At 43.5% G+C, this 23,450-nt stretch overlaps 1 protein-coding gene and 1 long non-coding RNA gene across 10 annotated transcripts in view; one reads left to right on the top strand and one right to left on the bottom strand.

Moving 5' to 3' along the window:
* Positions 1-2,504: 2,504 nt before the first annotated feature.
* On the bottom strand, positions 2,505-5,061 carry LOC144617119 (uncharacterized). The gene is made up of 2 exons (XR_013557175.2): positions 4,953-5,061; positions 2,505-3,835 (listed from the first exon to the last, which is right to left on the bottom strand). It is a non-coding gene; the product is annotated as an uncharacterized LOC144617119 (long non-coding RNA).
* Positions 5,062-5,203: 142 nt separating this feature from the next.
* MOGAT1 (monoacylglycerol O-acyltransferase 1) overlaps positions 5,204-23,450 on the top strand; it is a 290,439-nt gene continuing 272,192 nt past the window's right edge. For 5 of the 9 annotated variants that reach the window (XR_014138041.1, XR_009607366.3, XM_060623839.3 and 2 more), the window contains exons 1-3: positions 5,204-5,553; positions 18,735-18,913; positions 19,250-19,454. Coding sequence is in view for 7 of the 9 variants with exons in the window: in XM_060623839.3 (XP_060479822.1) it covers positions 5,460-5,553; positions 18,735-18,913; positions 19,250-19,454 (478 nt within the window). In the remaining 2 variants the exon portion in view is untranslated. Of the gene's footprint in view, positions 5,554-8,248; positions 9,331-12,802; positions 13,387-18,734; positions 18,914-19,249; positions 19,455-23,450 lie in introns of those variants that run through there. The other 4 variants (XM_060623844.3, XM_060623840.3, XM_060623845.3 and 1 more) reach the window with 4 other exon arrangements.

Here is a 23,450-nt window from a genome sequence, read left to right as displayed (position 1 = left end):
CTCAAGCCCCAGGTGTCTCCCTCCTCTTCCTGAAATTTGGTTGTTTAACTGCATGAAGTTCAGATGGCTTAAAGCATGAACGGTAGAGGGTTACACCTGAGACTCAAGAGGTCGGTAGATGCCCTATAATGCAGGGCCCAAAACTACATCAAAGAGTTTGGACTTTATCTTCAGAACAATGAGGGGAAACTCCAAGATTTTAAGCAGAGAAATAACACGATCAATGAAGTCTTCTGGAAAGACCACTTTGAGTACATTGTGTACACGGAATTAGGAGTGTTAGATCAGAGGGCCAAACTCAAGGTGGGGAGGTCAGGTAAGAGGCTGCAATAATCTAGGGGACCAACGATAGCAGCTAAGACTGGGGCAATTGCATGTGTTTGAAGAAAAAAAGTAATAACAATAGGCCAGCATAATCAACAGGTCATATACGAGTAGCCATAAACAACTAGAAAGATACAAACGTGAGTGCAAGACCATCCATTGGATTGGCCCTTCTTGGAACTGGAAGTCGTGGGCTGTGCTGTGCCACAACTCCAAATACATTGCTTTTGGACCCTGCCGACTGTCTCTTTCAGGACCTGACCCTGGCCCCAGGTGGGTAGCAGATCATTCCAGTCTCTTTCTCCTCATTCCTCCCTCACTTGGGTTGCTGGAACCTTATAGGTTTCCGGGCCAAGTGCAAACAGAAGGTGTGGGCGAGGGTCATGAGAAGAGAAATCACGATGGCTATAGAGCCTCACTATCTCGGGCAAGACTCCTGCATCTCTGCCCAGGGCACTGGGCAGATTGCTCAGATCAGTTGAGAGGACCATAAGAATACAGAGGGTCCATAACAAATGTCTTTAACTTAGTTCAAAAGAGTGTTAAAAAACAGAACTTCCTGAAGAACATTCGACTGAAACTACCATAATGATGGCCTTCTATCAACTTTAACCAGATCTGGTCACTCCCAATGAATTATGGTAACCAGGATGTTTGAGTTTCATGGGTGTGTATGTATGTAGAGAGAGAGAGCGAGAGAGTGACAGACAGAATATTTACCTTTATGATGAATGCACCTTATGAAAACTGGAAAAGTGACCTTTCTCCTAAACTATCCCCTCTGAGAACTGTCAATCCAGGAAGAATACTATTTCCTTTTCAAACTTAAAAACAGGAACATATTGACTTAGGTTACGGTAGAATGTCGTGTTATGGAAAAACATCATTCTCTTCCAGTTAGTAGAAATTAGCTGTCATGAAATGCACAGAAAAAAAATAATAGAACAAGGAAGTGATGTTTAAGTTATTCATTTCCACGAGTAGGCTTTTGTAACCTATGAGGCAATCGGAACTGTCATCTTCTTCTTAACTAGAGTTGAGGACTAGAAAGGGGAACCATCCTTGGTTGGTGGAATCAGATCTCCAAGCAGGACAGTGTTGATTTCTATCCACATGATCTCATCAAGACTTGCCACAGCAGAGGTGTCTGATATATTTTTGTTGAATTTTAAAAATTTTATGTATGTTTTATTCACTCGCATATACCCAATGCCAGGCATACAGAATGTGGTTGGTAAATATTTGTTGATCGAATAATCCCAGCCTAAACTATGACACACTTTGTCCTCTGATTCTTCTGCTCATTGTTCCATGACTTCTCTATTTCAATGACATTCCCTTCCTTCCTTGCGATATCATTTAAGGAACAGCTCAGGAGAGCCTGGGTGGCTCAGTTGGTTAGCGTCAGACTCTTGATGTAGGCTCAGATCATGATCCCAGGGTCAGGGGACTGAGCCCTACTTTGGGCTCCATGCTGACTGTGGAGCCTGCTTGGGATTTTCTCTCTCTCTATCCCTTTCCCATGCACGCTCTCTCTCTCTAAAATGAATAAAATTAGAAAAGGAAAAGCTCAGTATGGCAGTTATGTGCTCAGGCTCTGGAATCAGACAAACCTATTTTCTTTCTTTTCAGTGTTTTATTTATTTTTGAGAGAGAGACAGAGGGAGGGAGACACGGAATCCAAAGCAGAGTCCGGGCTCTGAGCTGTCAGCACAGAGCTCGACGACGGGCTCGAACTCACGAGCCGTGAGATCATGACCTGAACCGAAGTTGGACGCTCAACGGACTGAGCCACCCAGGCGCCCCCAAACCTATTTTCAAAACACAGCAACTTGGTTCTACTACTTACTAGATGACCAATTAGTTTCACCTGTAGTCTCAGTTGGCACAGTGGTAAAAGATAATCGTACCTAAACCGGAGTGCTATTATTATGAGGTTTAAATCACACAACACCAAAAAGTATGGACACAGTAGTTGCTAGGTGCTAACCACTCAGTAATGTTGACATTATATGGTTTTTTTAACTGCAACCCCATTCAAACTCTGTATTTTTCCAGATATTAGGATGCCCCCCCCCCCCCCCCACACACACAAATAGCCAAACAAACAGTAGTTTCCAACCTGGGTTTTGCAAACCCTCAGAGCTTCTGTAACTGTTTAATGTCAATTTCATTTTGCTAAAAATACAGCCACTTTGGGAAGGAGGGAGATGCTGAGAAGGTCACTTCTTTTCCACTTAGAGCAGATTCACTTGGATCTCTTCTAGAAGTCAGAGTTCTTTGAAGGTTGAAAAAAACTCCCCTGCTAAAATACAAGTTTGAAACCATTATCTCATACCACCTTGCTTCTCCTCCTCTGTTTTAGTATGGCTATGAAGAGAGCTGGGTCTATTCCTTGTCAGTAACTGGCTGGGTTATCCTGGGCAAATCCCTTAATTTCTCTGCTCTCAGCTCCCCATTCCATGAAACATGGGGTTAAGAAAGATAATGTTTACGGTTGGTGTTTTCATGTCAACTTCAGTTCCAGAAATCAACAAAACTCATAGAGAAGCATTGTTTTGAATAGCTCGATAAATGAAAACTTTCTCAACATTTAATTCCAGTAATCATTTGGCTACAATAACCTGGGACATAATATATACACAAAGGAATGTGCTGAATACTGAATGAGTGATCTAATAGTTGCTTCTAAAATGGTGAGAGGCTGTTACACCAACTGAGCCCTGGTGGGGCCATGCTTTGCTGCAGTGTGTCGTGCTAGGCTATGACGGCTGTTTTCTACTAGCTGAGGGCCTGGGAAGGTGACAAAAACTCGACTCAGTACAGCACGCACCACTTGATTAGTAGGAGTCTGGAGGCCTTGCGCTTCTCATTTACGAGGAAACTGTGAATTCAACTAATCAACCAATCCTACCATTTATTTTATTTTATTTAAATTTTTAATGTTTACTTATTTTTGAGAGAGAGAGAGAGAGCGCGCGCTCCCGAGCGAGCACAAGCGGGGGAGGGGCAGAGAGACAGGGAGTCAACAGAATCCGAAGCAGGCTCCAGGCTCCGCGCTGTCAGCACAGAGCCCAACGTGGGGCTGGAACCCACAGACCGTGAGATCTAGCCCGTACTTATTTTCAACCTTGTGCCTGGCAGAAGCCTTTTCATAAATAACCAATGACAGAATGCTCTAATGCTCAGAGACCATGTCTTCATTTACTTTGGTCATCAACACCAGGGCAAAGCAAGCACTCAGCAATCCTTTGTTCTATGTGACATTCATTTACTGAAGGGATGGCTCTTCTCTCTAGGTTTGAGACAAAACTGTATTTGAAGCTGCTCCACTCTGCCAGCTGAGTGACATTGGGCTTGGATGTCCTTGAAATTCTTGAAAATGCTTCCCTTGAAAAGCCAATGCTTCTTTCACAGGATTGCTCTAGGATGCGCGAAGAACTCCCCACAATGTCGGAGAGTGTTCTCATAGTATCCCCATTAGCACCGGGGGAAGGTTCAGGGAAGAAGTCTAAATGAGAAGAAAGTGATTCCTCAACTAGGAAAAAAACAAAAACAAAAAACCCAAACCAGCAAGTTTTGTATACATAAAGTCACAAACAACTCTGCACTACTTTGTAGTATTTGTTTCTTATCCAACTTTCCAGTAAAATGTTGATGGAGAAAGGCGCATGGTGGTGATGGCGAGTCAACTTTGTTGATTTGTCCTGTTGCAGATCTGTTCTAGCAATGACTGGACAGCCACTTGCCAATTGGAGTTGTCCCACTACACATTAACTAATATTTATAAAGAAAAGGGAGGGAGGGAGAGGGGGGTGGGTGATGGGCATTGAGGAGGGCACCTGTTGAGATGAGCACTGGGTGTTGTATGGAAACCAATTTGGCAATAAATTTCATATAAAAAAAAATGTAGCAGGTCCTCACAAGGATTAGGCAATTATTGAGAATCTATCCATTTAATGCATCAAACTGAAACCCTTCAGCGGCAAGTTTTAGCGTCAAGACTTGAACCCTAAACACAGCCTTGCAAGGATCTGGCCTTTGGCTGCCATTTTTGCCTCATTCCACCCTAATCTCCCTGTTACCTGAGCTCCCACTATATTAGTTTTGAGTTTCAGCTCCAGGACCTTTGCACATGTGCTTCTTTGCCTGGACGACTCCCTCAGTTAACTAGATCCACCTTTATAGCTCCAGTCAAGGTCACTTGTTCAGTGACTTCCCTGACCTCCAGTCTAAGTCCTAAGAACCTTCCTTCAGTCATTCACAGTAGGGTTTCACTTTGCAGTTGTACACTCAATTGTGTGGTTATTTTGCTTAATATTTGTCTCTGCCCATAATCCATGCTCTCTGAGAGCAGAATGAACGCGCGACTGGGTTACCAGGTGTATACGCAGGGACACAATGGTTCCTGGCATGTGGTAGGTATTCAGTCAATATCTGTTGAATAAATGATTAAGCGAAAGGTTTCCAGGACTAGTGTAGAGATCTGAGTACCCAAGTGAGGAGACCAAACCCCTGTTCCCTTCTCCCCGCCCCCCCCCTTTCCTCGGGGTTTATGGGGGTGGTGGAGGGGATACAGACCAGTAAACACAAGAGTACCCTGCGACCAGAGAAGCTACGTCCCGCACCTCCTTCCACCTGGTGGGCGATCCTTTGAACCAACACTTCCCCAGCCTCAGAGAGTTCGGAGGAAGGGGTGGGTTTAAGGGCGGATGCTGAAGGTGATCGATCAGCCGAACAATAGATCCCGGTGGAGATCCCAGGTCCTCCGCAAGGCTGCCAGAGCCCACGCTGCCGAGCTCCGACGGGCGGCCAGCTGACCCCTCTGGCCACCCCTAGTGCCCAAAGCGGCGCGCTCTCCCCAGCGCCGCGGCGCGCCAGCCAATGCGCCCCGGGCGCGCCAGCTGCACTGGGGCCCGGGCGCGCGCGATTGGCAGCCCCCAGCCTCAGCCCTCGCGCCCCACCCCCGGACGTTCTGCCCCCGCCTGCTCCGCGGCCGCCGCCCGTCCCCCTCTTTCCGCCCCCGGGGGTGTCCGGCGCGGGGCCCGGATCCGGCCGCACGCTCCTCCCACGCGCCGCGGAGCCACCAGGTTCGAAGCGCCCGCGGTCGGCGCAGTCCCCTCCCGCGCGGGACCATGAAGGTCGAGTTTGCGCCGCTGAACATCCCGCTGGCGCGGCGGCTGCAGACGGCCGCGGTGCTGCAGTGGGTCCTGTCCTTCCTCCTGCTCGGTAAGGACCCCGCGCGCTCCCGGCCGCGCGAGACCCAGGCCAGACGCCGCAGTGCGGGGGGGCTCCGTTTCCTCCCTCGCGGTCAGTCCTTGGCCAAGGACGAACTGAGATACCAGCCCTTCTTCCGCCTAAGCCAGAGCAAACAGGTCAAGGAGGGAGTTCGAGCTAACTTGGGACTCTCCTTTTTGGTTTCTCTCCCCGTGTGAACCTCGTAGCGAACGAACGACTGTTTGCCAACTGTTTTAACCTGTGCTTTTTTTGTCTTTTTGATTGAGGCGTAGCTTACCTACCATAAAAGGCAAAGATGATAGGCATACAGATGAATTTTGGCAAATGGACATACCCAAATATAACCAGGACCCAATCCAGCCATGGAACATTGCACTGTAGCCCCTCAGAAGTTGCTAAACTCTTTTTCTTGAACTGTCGATTCGTGAAAGGAAAACCAGCGCCCGATTATTTACAGCCTGATTCCGTCCTCTTCCCACCCTCGTGACCAACTGCCTTGTTGACTTTTCTGTGTTTAAGGTCATCCGGGTGCCGAAAGGCACCTTTGTACTAGATAGACTGGGTTGAGTTGGGTTGGGTGGCTTCTGTATGTAAATAACTCGACTCAAGGGGTTCTAGTGGGTTCCCAAGTTGATCCCATCTGGAAAGGGCACGTGAGTCAGTCGCTAGATAGAGCAGGGTGGCTTACTTGAGCCCCTTTTTTCTCCCCTGGATGTTTGTCCAGCGATTGGAGTAGATGGGGGATGGTATGAGAGGAGGGAGGAATTATGGAGAACGTGCACTCTTCTGAAGGCTAAGGTCACTTGTGTGCTATAAGGAGCTGACAGGTTGTACGTTGAGGCCGCAGTACGATCAGTAGTAATAAGCCCACTGCACTGTAGACGTCTACACTTTTGAAATGGTTTCACAGTTTTGAATGCCTAGATCAGTGGTTCTCGACCCTGGTTGCACATGGGAAACACTGGAAGAGCTTGTAAAAAAACCGCAGACGCCCAGGCTCTCTCCCCAGAACGTCTTAATTCATTTGTTACAGAACGGAGCCCACGCGTCAGTATGTGCGTGTCTCTGTAAATATGTAACTGTGTGTGCGCATATACGCACTCTGCTGTACAGCTAGGGTTTCCTGAAAAAGGAACTTCAAAACGTTAGCTCATGAAGTCCTCGCAGGCCAAACGGAGACAGGGGTGGTAGCATGATACTCCATTTTGCGCTGAACCATCGCGGTAACAACAAACACATTAGGGCACAGTACGTTCCAGATCCCATTCTAAGCACCCTACACTATTAACCGTTCGGCCTTCACCACGACCCTGTGAGGTAAAGGACTGTTCATTTCTGCCCTCGTTGGACAGATGAGGAAACGAAGAGGTGAATTGTTCAAGGTCACGCACAGTGGGAGGTGGAGAAGCTGGATGGAAACCTAAGTATTCTACCCAGAGTCCCTGCCTTAACCACTCTGCTGCCCACATGTATGGCTTGAACTTGGAGACGATCTTCCCTGCTGGTCAATCAGCTCCTCTCTGGTAGCCTGTCGTCCTTTTCTCGTGTTTGTCATTGCTCGTGTCTGTGTATGTCTGCGGTTACTCGAGAAAGGTCCGCATTACCATCCCTGTCCACCGGCTCAGTGCGGGAACACTCAGCATGTGCCGAGCCCACGGAAGGTATGAAACAAATACTTGTTGAATGACTGTCTCACTCTGTCACCCAGAGGGGAAGCTATCCGCCCATGGGTCGCTAGTTGTATTAACCCATGTCATCCTCACAGCAGCCCTGCAAGGTAGGAGCTACCCCTGCACTCATCTTACAGAGGAGGGAGCTCAGAGGTGAAGTTGCTCAAGGTCGCATGGCTCTACATAGCGGGCGGAGCCACAGGTGTTAATTGTGCGTGGACTAGTGACTCAGGCATGACCAATGATTCCTAATTTGAGTCGGACTAGACTGACTTGCAGACCATTTAAATGTCTGCATAGACAGACCATAAAAAGTCATTGCGTGCATTTGACTTTTGTGTTACTAGGAGCATATGACTTTGTGTTATGTATTTTGATAATTTTATTTGGAAAAATTTCAGACATACAAAAAATAGAAGTGTGTGAACTCTCATTTACCCATTACCTGGATTTATAATTATTTTGACAATTTGCCGTATTCGTTTCATCAGTTGTTTTGCAAAAATGTTTTAAGACAAAGCACGTTGTTATATTTTAATCCTAAATATTTTAGTACGGAGATATAGAATTAAGTATCTTTTTTACATAATCAGAGTACATATGTGGCATAATAATTGTTTAAAATCATTTAAAAAATTTTTCAGTTTATTTATTTATTTTGAGAGTGACAGAAACAGGATGAGTAGGGGAGGGGCAGAGAGAGAGGGAGAGAGAGAGAACCCTGAGCAGGCTCCACACTGCCAGTGCAGAGCCCGATGAGGGGCTTGAACTCATGAACCGTGAGATCATGACCTGAGGCGAAACTGAGAGATGCTTAACCGACTGAGTCACCCAGGCAATCCTGCTTAAAATCATTTAAACTAAGTTCGTATTTTCTGAACCGTGTCAAAAATACACTTTGGTGATATATCTGAACAAGGTTCTCAACAAGACCTTTGTATTGCATTTGGTTTTGTTTTTTGGTTTTTTGTTTATGTTTTTTTTTCTTTAATGTTCATTTACTTTTGAGAGAGAGAGAGAGAGAGAGAGAGAGTGTGTGAGCAGGGGAGGGTCAGACAGAGGGAGACACAGACCGCAAAGAGGGCTCCAGGCTCCGATCTGTCAGCACAGAGCCTGATGCGGGGCCTGAACCCACAAACTGCAAGACCGTGACCTGAGCCGAAGTTGGATGCTTAACTGGCTGAGCCACCCAGATGCTCCCGCATTTGGTTTTTGCATGTCTTTTAATTTAGAACAGTGTTCCCTATTTGTTTTCTTGTCGTGAAGCACTAAGGAAACCAGGTTATCTGTCCTGCAAGATGTAGCCCTGACTGCTTCTTTGTGGTGTTAACTTGTTACTCAGTCTCCTGTATTTCTTCGACAGTGGGAGTTAGAACTAAAGCTTGATTAGATGTAGATGAAACCTTTGTGTCAAGGCCTCTTCCCAGGTACTGCTCTGTGCTTCACATTCTGTCAGGATGCACAGAATGTCTAGTTGTCCCATTAGTTGTGCCTAAGAGTGGTCAGTGGGTCCAAATAGGAAGTCATCTGAGGGCTGGCTGGTCACTGACATGTGCAAATGAAAGTTCTCTGTTGATCATTGCCCTGCCACCTAGTGACGTAAGTCTCCATTAATGATGCTCGCTTGAATGAACTGTTCTATGGGGGACTGCAAAATGGCGGTGTTTTTATTCTGTCATTTATTCATCATAGCTAGAATTTATGCAACGAATAATTTCCCCCCATCAGCTAGGACCATTTGACTATCCTACAATTCAATTCTTACTGGAAAAGGTAGGATAAGAGCTTACTTATTTCCTTCTATTTAATTGTCAATTTTGAAGTAAGGAGTTGATGTTGTAGCTACTTTCAGTGTTGGCAAGAGTTTTTTTTTTTTTTTAACGTTTTATTTCGTTTTGAGAGACAGAGACAGAGCGTGAGTGGGGGAGGAACAGAGAGAGAGGGAGACACAGAATCTGAAGCAGACTCCAGGCTCTGAGCTGTTAGCACAAAGCCCGACGCGGGGCTTGAACCTATGGACCAGATCATGACCTGAGCCGAAGATGGATGCTTAATCAACTGAATCACTCAGGCACCTCAACAAGAGGGTTTTTATTAGGTATATCTTTTAAGATCTCTAAATCAAAGTCTTGGAAGGCATTTTTCTTTCCAGGAAATGAGTTTAAGCTATTAGCCCTTGAAATATGAAATCATGAAATCAAACATCTTTCCTTGAGATAAATGTTAAACACCTGTCATCTAATCTTACAACATTGTATTAGGTTTTGGTGTATGACATAATTATTTGATACATGTATACATTGCAAAATGATTACCGTAATAAGTTTAGTTAACATCTATCACTACCCATAGTTACAAATAATTTTCCTTGTGATGAGAACCTTTAAGACTTACCCTCTTAGCAGCTTTCAAATACAATACAATATTGTTGATTCTAGTCACCAGGCTGTGCATTACATCCCCCGGATTTATTTATCTTCTAACTGGAAGTTTGTATCTTTTGACCCCTTTCGCTCATTTTGCCCACCCCTCCACCCTCCTGCCTCTGGCAACCGCCAATCTGTTCTCTGTACCTATGAATTAGGTGCTTTTGGTTTGTTTTCTTTTTAAGATACACACACAAGTGAGATCATATAGTATTGATCTTTCTCTCTGTCATTTAGTCCACATAGCATAATACCCTCAAGGTCCATCACAATGGCAGTATTTCCTTCTTCTTTTTTTAATTTTTAAAGTTTACTTATTTATTTTGAGAGAGAGAGGGAGAGAGTGAGCAGAGGAGGGGCAGAGGAGGGACCGAGGGGGACAGCGGATCTGAAGTGGGCTCCATGACAACAGCAGAGAGAACCTGATGTGGGGCTTGAACTCATGAACTGTGAGATCATGACCTGAGCCGAAGTCGGACACTTAACTGACTGAGCTACCTAGGCGCCCCTCCTTTGTCTATCTTCATGCCAGTACAATGCTGTTGTGATTACTGTGGCTTTATAATACTTTGTGGAGTCTGATCTCGTTAGCCCTGAAACCTTGGTCCTTTTTTTAAAGAGTTGTTTTGATTATCATAGATTCTTTGTGTTTCCATATGCACCTGAGAATCAGCTTGTCAGTTTCCACACACACACACACACACACACACACACACACACCTTCTGGGATTTTCATTGGGATTGATTTTTGATTGAGATTAGTCTATAGGTTAATTTGGAGAGAATTGATATCTCAAAAGTATTGAGTCCTCTACTGTGTGATATTATTTATATCAGAAGTTTTTAAACTTTAGGGCGTATTTTTTGAATATTTATTTATTTTGAGAGGAAGAGAGAGAGAGTGAGAGAGCATGAGTGGAAGAGGGACAGAGAGAGAGAGAGGGAATCCCAGGCAGGCTCCTTGCTGTCAGCATGAAGCCTGACGTGGGGCTCAATCCCACAAACTGCAAGATCCTGACCTGAGCAGAAATCAAGAGTCAGACACTCAACCAACTGAGCCACCCAGGTGCCCCTAAACTTTAGAGCATATTTAAGATTCCCTTGGGCATTTTTGTTAAAATGCAGATTACTCAGAGACTTTGATTCTGTAGGTCTCAGGAAGGGCCATTAACTTTTTAAAACTTTGTATTTTGAGGTAATTCCAGAAATAATAATTCTAGAAAATAAAAATTCTAGAAAGTTACAAAAATTCCAATATTCCTTTATCCCATTCCCCAATGTAACATTTTACCATGTTTTTTTTCTTTCTCTGTCCCTATCTCTCTTTCTCCACACACACACACACACACACACACACACACACACAGTTATTATTTTTTTTAACTATTTAAGGGTAAGCTACAGATATGCTTTCTCTTTATCCTTGAGTCCTTGAGTGTACATTTTCTTTTTTTTTCTTTTTAATTTTTTTTTTTAACGTTTATTTATTTTTGAGACAGAGAGAGAGCGAGCATGAACGGGGGAGGGTCAGAGAGAGAGGGAGACACAGAATCCAAAACAGGCTCCAGGCTCTGAGCAGTCAGCACAGAGCCCGACGTGGGGCTCGAACTCACGGACCGCGAGATCATGACCTGAGCCGAAGTCGGCCGCTTAACCGACTGAGCCACCCAGGCGCCCCGAGTGTACATTTTCTAAAACCAAAGACATTCTCTTACATAACCGCAGTACAAGTATCCAAATGAGAAGAATTAACAGTGATGCAGTTCAATGATCTAATCCATACATAGACCCTATTCACATTCCAGTAGCTGCCCCACAAATGTCCTTTATAGCAAAGGAACCCACATGTTGTATTTAGTTATGTCTCTCTTTTCTTACAGTTTTCAGTTTGTGGCTATACAAAGTAGTTCTGTTTATTTTGTCCTTTAGCTTGTAAACATTTCAGAAATATTAATAACATGGGACTAATTGTACCTGGATCCTTGTAATTTATTTGCCTTTATTCAATGAAGAAGTAGGTCCAATAATGAATTTACTTAAAAAATTTTTTTAACGTTTATTCAGTTTTGAGAGGCAGAAACATAGTGTGAGCTGGGGAGGGGCAGAGAGAGAGGGAGACACAGAATCCGAAGCAGGTTCCAGGCTCTGAGCTGTCAGCACGGGGCCCAACGCGGGGCTCGAACTCACGGACTGCGAGATGGTGACCTGAGCCAAAGTCGGCCGCTTGACCGACTGAGCCACCCAGGCGCCCCTGAATTTGCTTTTAAATAAGAAAAATGCAGTTTCCTCTCCAGAAAACTTTTTAAGAGCATTGGGAGCAGACCTACATTCGAGGAATCCTGAGCTGCAAAATTCTGCAGAGGGGTCTGAGATTTGTCTTTCAGTATCACCCTAAGAAACTCTGGGGGGTAAGTGCTCTTAAAATAGGAATTTTAAAAATCAGAAGAATGTTATGCTTCCATTCTTATAATCAACAGATGGCTCTGATTGTGTTTTGAAATACAATGCCTCGGGAGCAGGAAAAGAAAAGAATGTGCCTGCTGGACTCTGAATTCCATTTTCGTTCCCCATCCTCGGTTACATGGTTAAAATAAGTATAGAAACAATTTCCATAGGGGAAAAATGAAAACTTCTTGGATACAAATAGGAAGGCTACATATACAAATTACATATTTTCAATTATTTCTTAATATTGGTCACTATTAAAATCCAAGTAAACAAACCTCAATAGTTTTTGTAATATTTTTCTGATGCTGTTTGCTCATGGAAATTTAATAGAATCATGTTCAAGATGAGACTTTTGTTACTTAAGTAGATTTGTTCTTCAGTTTTGTGAATTTTTTTTTTCTTTTCTTTCTAGTGGAGCTGTTTTATTTCTTTTTTTTTTAACTTTTTTTTATGTTTATTCATTTTTGAAAGAGACAGAGCACAAGCAGGGGTGGGGTGGAGAGAGAGGGCGGGACACAGAATCTGAAGCAGGCCCCAGGCTCTGAGCTGTCAGCACAGAGCCTGACGTGGGGCTTGAACTCACGGACCGCGAGATCATGACCTGAGCTGAAGTCGGATGCTCAACCGACTGAGCCACCCAGGCGCCCCTATATTTCTTTTTTTTTTTTTTAAATAATCTTTTGGGGCGCCTGGGTGGCTCAGTTGGTTGAGGGTCCGACTCTTGATTTCAGCTCAGGTCATGATCCCAGGGTTGTGGGATCGAGTCCCATGTCGGGCTCCGTGCCGAGCATGGAGCCTGTTTGAGATTCTCTGTTAATATTTTGGCATATTTTCTCTTGCTGTTTACCTTTTTTAGATTTATTTTTACTGAAGTAATATATGCGCTGGAGAGCAAACCAACTAGCATTTTGGATTGAGCCCTGTGACATTGGTGTTTCCGAAGGTCCCAAGCGGTCAGTGGTGGCTAATAGCATTTGTTGAGTGTTTCCTATACACCATCACTATTCTTTGAGCTTTTCGTGGTATCTGTATGTTTCATTAACCAGTTATTTTTCCATGTTACAAATATTACTTTCTTAAATGTTGAAAAACTGATAAAGTTAAACCTAGAATGTAAAGGAATTGATGTACGTCAGGTCTTTGAAGAAGTGCCTATAGACAAAGCACGTTTTTAGGATTCACTGATTTATCAAATTCGGCTACCACTGTTGGAGCATTGGCCCTGGATGAGACATTGTACAGTGCCCTTGTTCAGCACCATTTCACTGATGGAGGCACAGGTGAGCCCACTGGAGTCAGAAATGTGGGGGGCAGGGGTAGCGTAGGAAGATCATTGCTAAATGCTGCAGAGAAGGCAGCCTTTTGTAACATTGATATTTTCTAAACAGCCCCCAGTAATTATCTTCTAGAATGTCCCAAAGTCTGGAATTGCCTAATTATGTTCTTACGATTGGAGTCAGGTTCAGCATTTTTGGCAAAAAGCCGGCAAAGGTGATGGGGTGTATTTCCCATCAAATCCCATCAAGAGGCATCATGCCATTTTGTCCCTTTATCGGTGATGCTGAATTTAATGACCACGCCACACATTTTGACTGAGTCTTATTTGTTTCTGATGTTTAATCCTCTTGAAGCGGGTAGGACATTGCAGCCCTCTTCACGGGAGCCAAAAGGTGGAAACAACCCAGATGTTGAATGATGAATGTTTTCTTTTTCTTTTTCTTTTACATTTACTACAAATGAGATTTTGTTTTCATTTAGACTGCAATGTACCATTGTATCCGGTGTACCTATCTTGATTTCTTTTCTTTTCTTTCCTTTTTTTTAGGAAGTGAAAAAATTTATTTATTTATTTTTTAAAAATTTACATCCAAGTTAGTTAGTGTACCGTGCAGTAATGATTTCAGGAGTAGAATCCAGTGATGTGGCCCCTACATATAACACCCAGTGTTCATCCCAACAAGTGTCTTCCTTAATGCTCCTTGCCCATTTAGCCCATCCCCTGACCCACAGCCCCTTCAGCAACCCTTAGTTTGTTCTCTAAGAGTCTCTTATGTTTTGTCCCCGTCCCTGTTTTTATATTATTTTTGCTTCCCTTCCCTTATGTTCATCTGTTTTGTCTCTTAAAGTCCTCATATGAGCGAAGTCATATGATATTTGTCTTTCTCTGACTAATTTGGCTTAGCATAATACTCTCCAGTTCCATTCATGTACTTGCGCATGGCAAGATTTCATTCTTTTTGATTGCAGAGTAATACTCCATTGTATATATATATACCACATGTTCTTTATCCATTCATCCATTGATGGCCATTGGGCTCTTTCCATACTTTGGTTATTGTCGATAGTGCTGCTCTAATAAACGTTGGACTGCATGTGCTCCTTTGAAACAGCACACCTGTATTTCTTGGATAAATGCCTAGTAGTACAATTGCTGGGTCGTAGGGTAGTTCTATTTTTAACTTTTTGAGGAACCTCCATACTGTTTTCCATAGTGGCTGTACCAGTTTGCATTCCCACCAACAGTGCCAAAGGGTTCCTCTTTCTCTGCATCCTCGCCAACATCTGTTGTCTGAGTTGTTAATTTTAGCCCTTGAATGATGAATGTTGAACAGATGAATGGATAAACGAATTATGATATATCCCTATATATGGGAATATTATTCAGTCCTAAAAAGGAATGAAGTCCTGATACATGTTTCAGGATGGACGAGCCTCAAAAACTTGATGTTAAGTGAAAGTCTACAGAAGGTTACATATTGGATCATTCCATTTTTATGAAATATCCTGAGTAGGTAAATCCACAGAAATAGAATGTACATTGGTGGTTGCCAGGGGCAGAGGAGAAGGAAATGGGGAATAGCTGCCTAATGGGTTCAGGGTTTTATTTTCGGGTGATCTAAGTATTTTGCAACTCGGTGGAATTGGTAGTTGCACAACATCGTGAATGTGCTAAGTGTCCCTGGATTAATTTCCTTAAAGTGGTTGATTTACATTAATGTGAATTTCACCTCAGGAAAAAAAGTGAAGGGGGGGAAGCTTCTTAATGATATAGAGGAAGTAGAATCTATGGGAATGAAATCATCAAAGAGTACGAACGACAGAGGCTGGCTTGTACAGCCTGCACCCCAGTCAAAGCAGCTGAAGTTCAGGCCTCCCGTGCAACTTGGAATGTGGATCAAGGCAGTTTTAAGAGACATCAACCTCAGTTTTGAGAACTGCACCATGGGTTGGAGTAGACTTTTGTATCTTTTCTCTTTGACCTCCAATTCGGAAGAATCATGTTACGTTGGATCGCTTAATGAGATAAAAATAGAAAATAGAGGTGATCCAGTCACCTAGTTTTCTTAGTGTTTTCTTCTTTCAGTCTAATTTAGGATCACGGGATTTAAAAAGCTATTTTGGTGCTGTTTGTGATACAAAATATTAAAGAATGTGTGCCATGTGTGGAGTGGGGGGGGGGGTTTAAATTAGGACAGCTCCTTTGGATCGTAAGCTCTCAAAGTATATCAAGTGACAAAGGCGTTTCTGCTCAGCGGTGTAGTGTTTTACTAATTGTCCTATGGAAGTAAATTAAAATGTGGGGAAATGTGATGCCGGATTATGTGTATAGAGAAAATTTGTTAGAAGCCCACATTTTCAAAAAGAGAAGAATGGTTGACATAGTATTGACATTCAATGGAATGTTCATCACTTCTCAAAAATACCATTTATGAAGGTTTTAAGGCCACATCGGTGTTATAAAACAGCTAACGTGAGATAATCATAAGCGATAAAATACAGAAATAAAAAAAAAAATGTGATCAACCATGTTTAGGACACATAACCTGTTCCTAGGAACAGAAAAGGCCACAAGGAAAAATTTGAACAGTACTTGCTGTGGAGTGACAGGAACATGAGCAGTATTTTATCTGCTTTTATTTTTTGTGTTCTCCAAGCGTGTAATAGTGAACACAGTTACCATAACTATGGCTCCCATTGTCAAGTGCTTGCTCGGTGCCAGGCACGGTGGCCTCTCTGCGTCTCCTTCCCCACGGTCCGTGGAGGCAGGTGCTGGTATTAGCCCATCTCACAGGTAAAGGAATTGAGGCTCAAGGAGCGAAAGAACTTCGCCCCCTGTTCGGCAGCTAGTCGGTGGCAGATTCCAACATAAGCACTCAGATTCCAGATCCGTGTCTTAACCATCGTACGTGCAGAACATCTAGTGGCTGTTAAAGACATATGCAATATGTATTCAATTAGTGCGTATGTGGTTGGGTTAGTGAAACACTGAATTAATGGCAGGGGGATTTTATTTCTGGACCTGCTCTTGACTCCCTCTGTGGTTCAAATTGAGTCAGTATGCTTTTGGTCTCAGTCCCTCCACCATTATAGTAGGGAAAACAGAACCTCCCATTTACCTGATTTTTTATGCCTATGAGCCTGCTTATCCGCTTGTAATAAGTACTTGTAAGTTTATGGTGCCATTGCCATAAGCTAAGAATAGTTTGGTTTTGTTAAAAAAAAAAAAGTGGGTGGGTTTAAAAATTTAGGCAGATCTAGGTTCAAATCCTTTGGACCCTCAAAATCCTTAAGCCTCAGTTTCCATGACTGCAAACTGGGTACAGTAATGTGTACCTTGAGGGTTGTGAGGAGGAGAAAATGACACTGTGGGAGATGGTCACCCCTCATGAACTGTTCTGTCCCTTCCCTGTCTGTCTTAGCTCACCTGATCTACCATAGAGTACAGAGTAATGAGATCTACCTAAGTTTTCTTGTACACTTTTTTTTTTTACACATTTTAGTAAAATAAAGAGAAGATTAACCAACAGTGGTAAATTGTCAGCACTCAGACCTGGGTAGAGGCAAGCAGGTGAAGCAAGATGAAATGATCCTGGTAGGAGTGAGAGCAAAGGACACCCTTTTGGCTGTGCCCCCAGAGTCATGGAAACTTCGCTGGCTGTTCCAAAATGTGACAAAACACCCCACGGAGGGTTAGAGGGCACATACTTCCTTAACTTTTCATGCACCTTTTCGTAAACAAACCTTACCCTGGAGAAAGCAGGTCAGTTCTCTTATTGGGGTCCATTTAGCATAAATCTATGCTGGGATATGTATGGATTTATATATCTCCAGAAATATAAATACTTGTTCTGTTTTTAGCCAAAACAGGCAAACAAACAGACAAATTGTATCTAGCAAACTGTCATAGTTCAAGGTGCTGTGAATCCGATCATGATCGTTTGGGAACAAAACTGTAGCAAAGCTGACAGAGTAGACAGGAGTTTGGGGGACTGAAGTCGGCTCTAGAACAGAGAGTATAGCACATAACAGAAAGAAAGAGGCAAGGACACTTCCTAAAGTAATGGTAATTGCTGGCATTTCTTGTGTCGAGCTTTATGACTTTGTGCTCCTCTCTCCCTTTCTCATTAATGTATTTCTCTTTCTATAAATATTTTTTTAGTATGATAGCACGCACATGAAATGTCTGTCTTAGCTTAATGTATTACTTTAAGGCAAACAGTCTTGTCACTGACTTAGGTCGAGTTTTGTCTGTCCTTGCTTCACATATTTTGAAGCTGTGTCACGAGGTGTGTAAACCATTTGGGTTTTGCTTTGTCGTTGTGAAATGTTGCAAGTAGTGATAGGTAAAGGAAGATGTCAGGAGTTCCTCCTATACCACCTCTGACTCTCGCAACAGAGTTCCTGAAAACAGAGTTTGTCGCTGGAATGTTCTCTCTTTGTGGGCACATAAATAATGGCTGCTTAAGCAAGGTAGACACCTGTAGTAGGAACTCTTCTGCATCCTTTCAGCCCTGATTCCTCCATATATCGTGCCAGGGAGGTGGTGTAGACCATAGACTTTGAGAGTGGACTGTGAATTAATTAATTAATTAATTAATTTAATGTGTATTTTTTGAGCGAGAGAGAGACTGTGAGTGGGGAAGGGGCAGAGAGAGAGGGAGACACAGAAATCCGAAGCAGGCTCCAGGCTCTGAGCTGTCAGCACAGAGCCCGATGTGGGGCTTGAACTCACGGACCCTGAGACCCTGATCTGAGCTGAAGTTGGAGCCCCAACCGACTGAGTCACCCAGGTGCCCCAAGAGTGGGCTATGAATTTAGATCAACCGCTTCCATTCTGTGGGACTTGGGCAATTCATTTAACCTCTCTACACCTCTGTTTTCTATGAAAAGGACATTAAGCATACTCTAGCCGCTTCATTGATACTGTAGCTATGTAAATATTAAATGAAAATATTTTGGCAAAGTACATAGTACAATACTTGGCATATAGTAAACATCCAATAAATGTTAAATAATACTCTATCATCTGCTGTCTTGTTATATTACCTCACTTGAACTGAGGCTCAGGGTTTTTTTGTTTTTGTCTTTTTAGAGAGAGAGTGCGTGTGAGCAGGGGAAAGAGGCAGAGCCCGATGTAGGGCTCGATCCCATGATTCTGGGATCATGACCTGAGCCGAAATCAAGGGTTGGATGCTCAACTGACTGAGCCATGTAGGCGCCCCAAAATGAGGCTCAGTTTAACACACTCTGTGTGTGTTCAATCCCCCTGCCGTGGGCCGATGGTGATACGGTACAGTGAGCAGATGCTAACTGACCCTGACTCCTGAGGTCTTTCCCTTTCTTACAGCACAGGTGTGCATTGGGATCATTGTGATACTGATCATACACAACTATTGGTTCCTCTATGTCCCTTATATGACATGGCTTTACTTTGACTGGCGTACCCCAGAGCAGGGGGGCAGGAGATCCAACTGGGTCAGAAGCTGGACCGTGTGGAGGTATTTTAAGGACTATTTTCCGATTCATGTGAGTAGAATTGTTTTGTGTAGTACTATTTTGAGTTGGGAGAAGAATGGAAATTTGCTTTTATCACACACAGTTTAAGCTTTTCCCTTTTCAGAGGGAGAAAGCCAGCAGATCAGCCCAGACTAAACGGGATCTGGAAGGCTGTGTGTGAGGGGCCCTGGGCTTAGGAAATAGTTTAAAAATTGGGAAACATCACTAACCCAGAGAACTACATGAGTCATGTTCTCTATTTCCTTTTGACAGAGGAACTAATCATGAGGGGGTTTCTTTGTTTCTTATTGGAAACTGATCAGGGAACTTTTTTTTTTTTTTTTTTAACCTCAATACATACTGTAGCTCATCAAAACTTGGGATTTGGATCCAAGTCACAACTACATATTTGGGTTTCATCCCCATGGAGTGCTCGTTGCTGGAGCCTTTGGAAATTTTTGTACGAATTATTCGGACTTCGAACAGCTGTTTCCTGGATTCACTGCATATCTCCACGTGCTCCCATTTTGGTTCCGGTGTCCTCTCTTTCGAGAATATCTGATGAGTAGTGGTAAGTGAAGGCAGATCACTATTTCTACCATGTTCTAGGGTGGCAGGACCACACAGAATGTTCCCTCCCAAACACAAGTTTACAGTTTTGTAGTAAAACCCTTTGCTTTTTTCCCTTTCTGACACTTCACATGCTGCTTGGTTGATTCTTGCCACTGGACTGAAAGTCCCAGGAAGACACAGACTGTGTCTTTTTTAACACACCTAGTGTCTAGCCTCGTGCCTGGGATATAGGAAAGTTCAATAGATGTTAATTCAATGAATAAATTGATGAGTGCATTTTGTGTATTGAGATGTGGAAGAAAGAATCTCGGGTCAACCAAGTGATAGACGGTGCCTTTGGAGAGGCACTTTGCATGTCTTTATAAACATTAGAGATGGAAAATGTGCTCCAATATGTCTTGAAGCAATGGCGGTATGTAAACTAAGCATACTTAATCTGCCTTTTTCTTCCCGGATTAAATATCATCTGGCTCAGGAATGAGTTCATTCTACTCTGCTACTCTGAACTAGGGGAAAAGTCTTTGATTAATGAAACCATAATTCTACCAATTCCAAGAATACAATTTAACTGGAATGCTGGACACACTATATTAATGTGCACAGAGGCTAAGCTTGTGTTTACAGCTCTCACTGTAATTTGAAGGGTTCAGTTTGTTTGGTTTTCTGACTGGACCAGCTTATTCACTCCACATGAACTGCAGTAACTCACAAAGTGCTTTATGTTTATGGTCGCTGTGTAGGCTAACTTTATTGTCTTGCATTTCTTAGATATAAAGAAAAGCAGATAGTCTCTATGTGAACACTTATAATTTCAGGATCAATAAGTGGCATATTCAGAGACAGAATTTTCCAGGGTCTTCCAGGTTTTCATTACGTCCTATTAATTTCTCAAATATCTGTTGTCATTATATACCTGATAAGAAATCACTAAGCACCGGAGGATCAGGATCCCTGGCTGGGTTTTTGGGTTCTGTCTACGGACCTTCACCCGCAAAGCCCTGGGCTCTCTGTTCAGTCTGGGCTGCCACTGTATCTGGCCTCTAGAGGGCGCACCAAACCTCCAAACTACCATAGAGGCAAAAAAAAAAAAAAAAAAAAAAAAAAAAAATCATCCCATCTCTTCCCTGTTTTGGAGACACTGATTGGGTTCGTTTTATAAAAGGAAAAAAAGGGAAATTTTTTGAATTGCCAAAAAAAAAAAAAAAGCACAGAAATGTATTTACAGGACACAGTTGTGGTTCCAAGCCACAAGTGCGTTTGAGTGGCATAACTGAGAGCAGGTGTGGCAATTCATGGCACGAGAGATGTAGATACACCCCTCTCCGTGGCCATGGCAGATACATCTAATCAACCTGAGAGTCTTTCTCCAAGTAGTGCCCTCACAGTCACTGCCATTTACTCGAGCCGGCATTTGAGATTAAACTTGTCTGTTCACTCAGGCTTATGACATTATGAGATCTTTTCCTTTTTCCTATGACCTGAGATCTCCTAAAGGCTAAATAAAAATATCCACACTTGAAGCTCTAGGGTGTCCTTGTCTTGAAGTTTAGAGAGTTCTTGATTTTTCCTGGAACCGGCTTCCTAGGACAGCCCCTTCTACTCTGTGCCTGCCTTGGCAGCCGTCCGTCTGGGCATGAGAGACAGACGGACATGTGTACTGAACCCCCGGTAATAAAGAACCAGTAGGGTTTCAGAGGTCCTTTGCTGACCAATGCCTGTTTTGCTCTTACCCAATAGGTTTCTGTCGCTGTAAGTCCCTGTAGGTCCCGCCTCCAAACCATTCCTCTTGGTCCATTTTCATGAGTCTGTACTTACCAGGTGTCAGGCGGGACACATTCCGTGTTTCGAGACTCCTGTTCCTTCCTATGTACCGAGTAAGGCTGGGCAGGTAGCAGAGATCAGCTCACAACAGCCTTATATACTACACAGAGGAGGTCAGTAGGAAAAGCAGCTGATAGATTCACCGAGACTTATTGATTGCTGCGGGCTCGTGAAGGTAGCGAGCGATGTATATGTCATCATATCATCGGCCTCTAGCTCAGTCTCTGCCTTGTAGCAGGTGCTCAGTACGTGTTCTGAATGAAGGAATGACTGATGTGTCAACAAGATTGCTAAGAAGGGGGAATATACATGGGAGGAGCCTACTTTTGACTTGGGTGACAGAATAGATGATGCCCATTCCCCCTGAGAGGAAATGTTGCCAGAAGGACAACCTTGAGGAAGAATACAGCACACTGGGTTTGGCAACATGGAACCCGAGGTGTCTTTGAGTTGTCAAGGTAGAAATGTCCACTGGGCCATTGGAAGTGTGGGTGTAGGGCCTCAGGAGGAAGGTGTCCCAGGAGATAACGTTTGGGAGAACTCAGCAATTGTAAGTGGTAGTTGAATCCATGTATGTAGATAACGTTAAAAGGTGTTAGAAACGAGGAAGGAGACTGTCGTAGATCAACCTGCTGTAACGAAATACCATAGACTGGGTGGCTGAAATGATAGACGTTTATTGTTCACTGTTCTGGAGGCTGGATGTCCAAGATCAAGGCACTGGCAGATCCAGTGTCTGGTGAGAGCCCCATTGCTGGCTTGCACACAGCCAGCCATCTTGTTATGTCTTCACATAACATAACCCCTCTCTCTTCCTCTTTTGATAAGAACACCGCTCTCATCTTGGGGCTGCATTCTCATGACCTCATTCTTTTATTCTTTCCAGAGGTCCTACTTCTTAATACCATTCTATTGGGGATTAGGGTTTATAGAAATTTTGGAGGGATACAAATATTCAGGTCTTAGAGCCCTAAGACATAGCAGCAGTTACAGAGATCCTGTAAAGGGAGCCTAGAAAGGGACACTGAGAAGTGCCCAGAGGAGAGTCGGTATCTGGAAATCTAAAAGGCCCGGAAGCTATGCCTCCAGTTTCCACTGAGGGCACATGGGGCACAATGGCCGTGCCTTGAACTCAGAGGAAGTTCAAATCCATTGAGGCTCAGGGTTCTTTGCCCTCTAACCCACCACTCTCTGCCTCTTCTCTCTTTGTCTCTTTTTTTAATCTTTATTGATTGATTTATTTTGAGAGAGAGAGCAAGCAAGCACGAGTGGGGGAGGGGTATAGAGGGAGAGAGAGTCCCAAGCAGGCTCTATGCTCAGCACAGAGCCTGGTACGGGACTCCATCCGACAACCGTGAGATCACGATCTGAGCCGAAATCAAGAGTCGGACGCTTGCTTAACTGACCGAGCCACCCAGGCTCCTGCCTCTTCTCTTAAGAAAGTGGTTGGTCACTCAGAATCCTGCATTATTCTATATTCCCCCAGTATTAGGAGCTCACAGAAAAATAAGCATATAATTTTCCTTTGAGAGATGAGGTGTGTTGTGTCATAATAAAACGTGTCCGACATATTCTTTTATGACCAAAAACAATGGATAAAGCCAAGAATGGGAGGAAACAATAAGACATTAAAAAGGAATTATCTCTGAAATACAGGTCATGAATGGCTTGTGTTTTCCTCTTTTTTCTTTTCCTGTAAGAGTTCATGACATTTTCCTCCAAGAGGACATAGTACATTCAAAATCTGAAAAGGAATCTTTAAAGTTATTTTTATGTGGGAAAGCCTGGTACAAAGACCGAACAATTATATCATGGTCTTAAGTAAACAGTTTACCAAAGTCAGACTAGGCATTTTGGAACCATGTAAAGATCTGGTTATTTGTTAAACATCTGAACTTTTAAAACCATTTACAATATAAACGTAAGTTTGGGAAACAAGAATCCATGTAGAATATCTGACAACAGGCCCTTGTGTGTTCAGAAGATCTGTTGCAGCCTCTTGAAAAGGATATGCTTTTTGGTTCTGAGCCAGGATTCAGCAGGCTACTGATCAAGGCCACCAAATACAGCCATGCAGGTTATGACTGAACAATTGCAGGGGGCCCTTTTACTTATAATGCAGTATGAATAGAGTCCATAGAATTGAGCAGTGCACAACCTATCCAAATAAGTG

This window comes from Panthera onca, chromosome C1, assembly GCF_046562875.1.
Source record: "Panthera onca isolate mPanOnc1 chromosome C1, mPanOnc1 haplotype 2, whole genome shotgun sequence".
Lineage (NCBI taxonomy): Eukaryota > Metazoa > Chordata > Mammalia > Carnivora > Felidae > Panthera > Panthera onca.
Note: the sequence above shows the minus strand (reverse complement) of the source record. Positions and strands in the feature narration are given on the sequence as shown.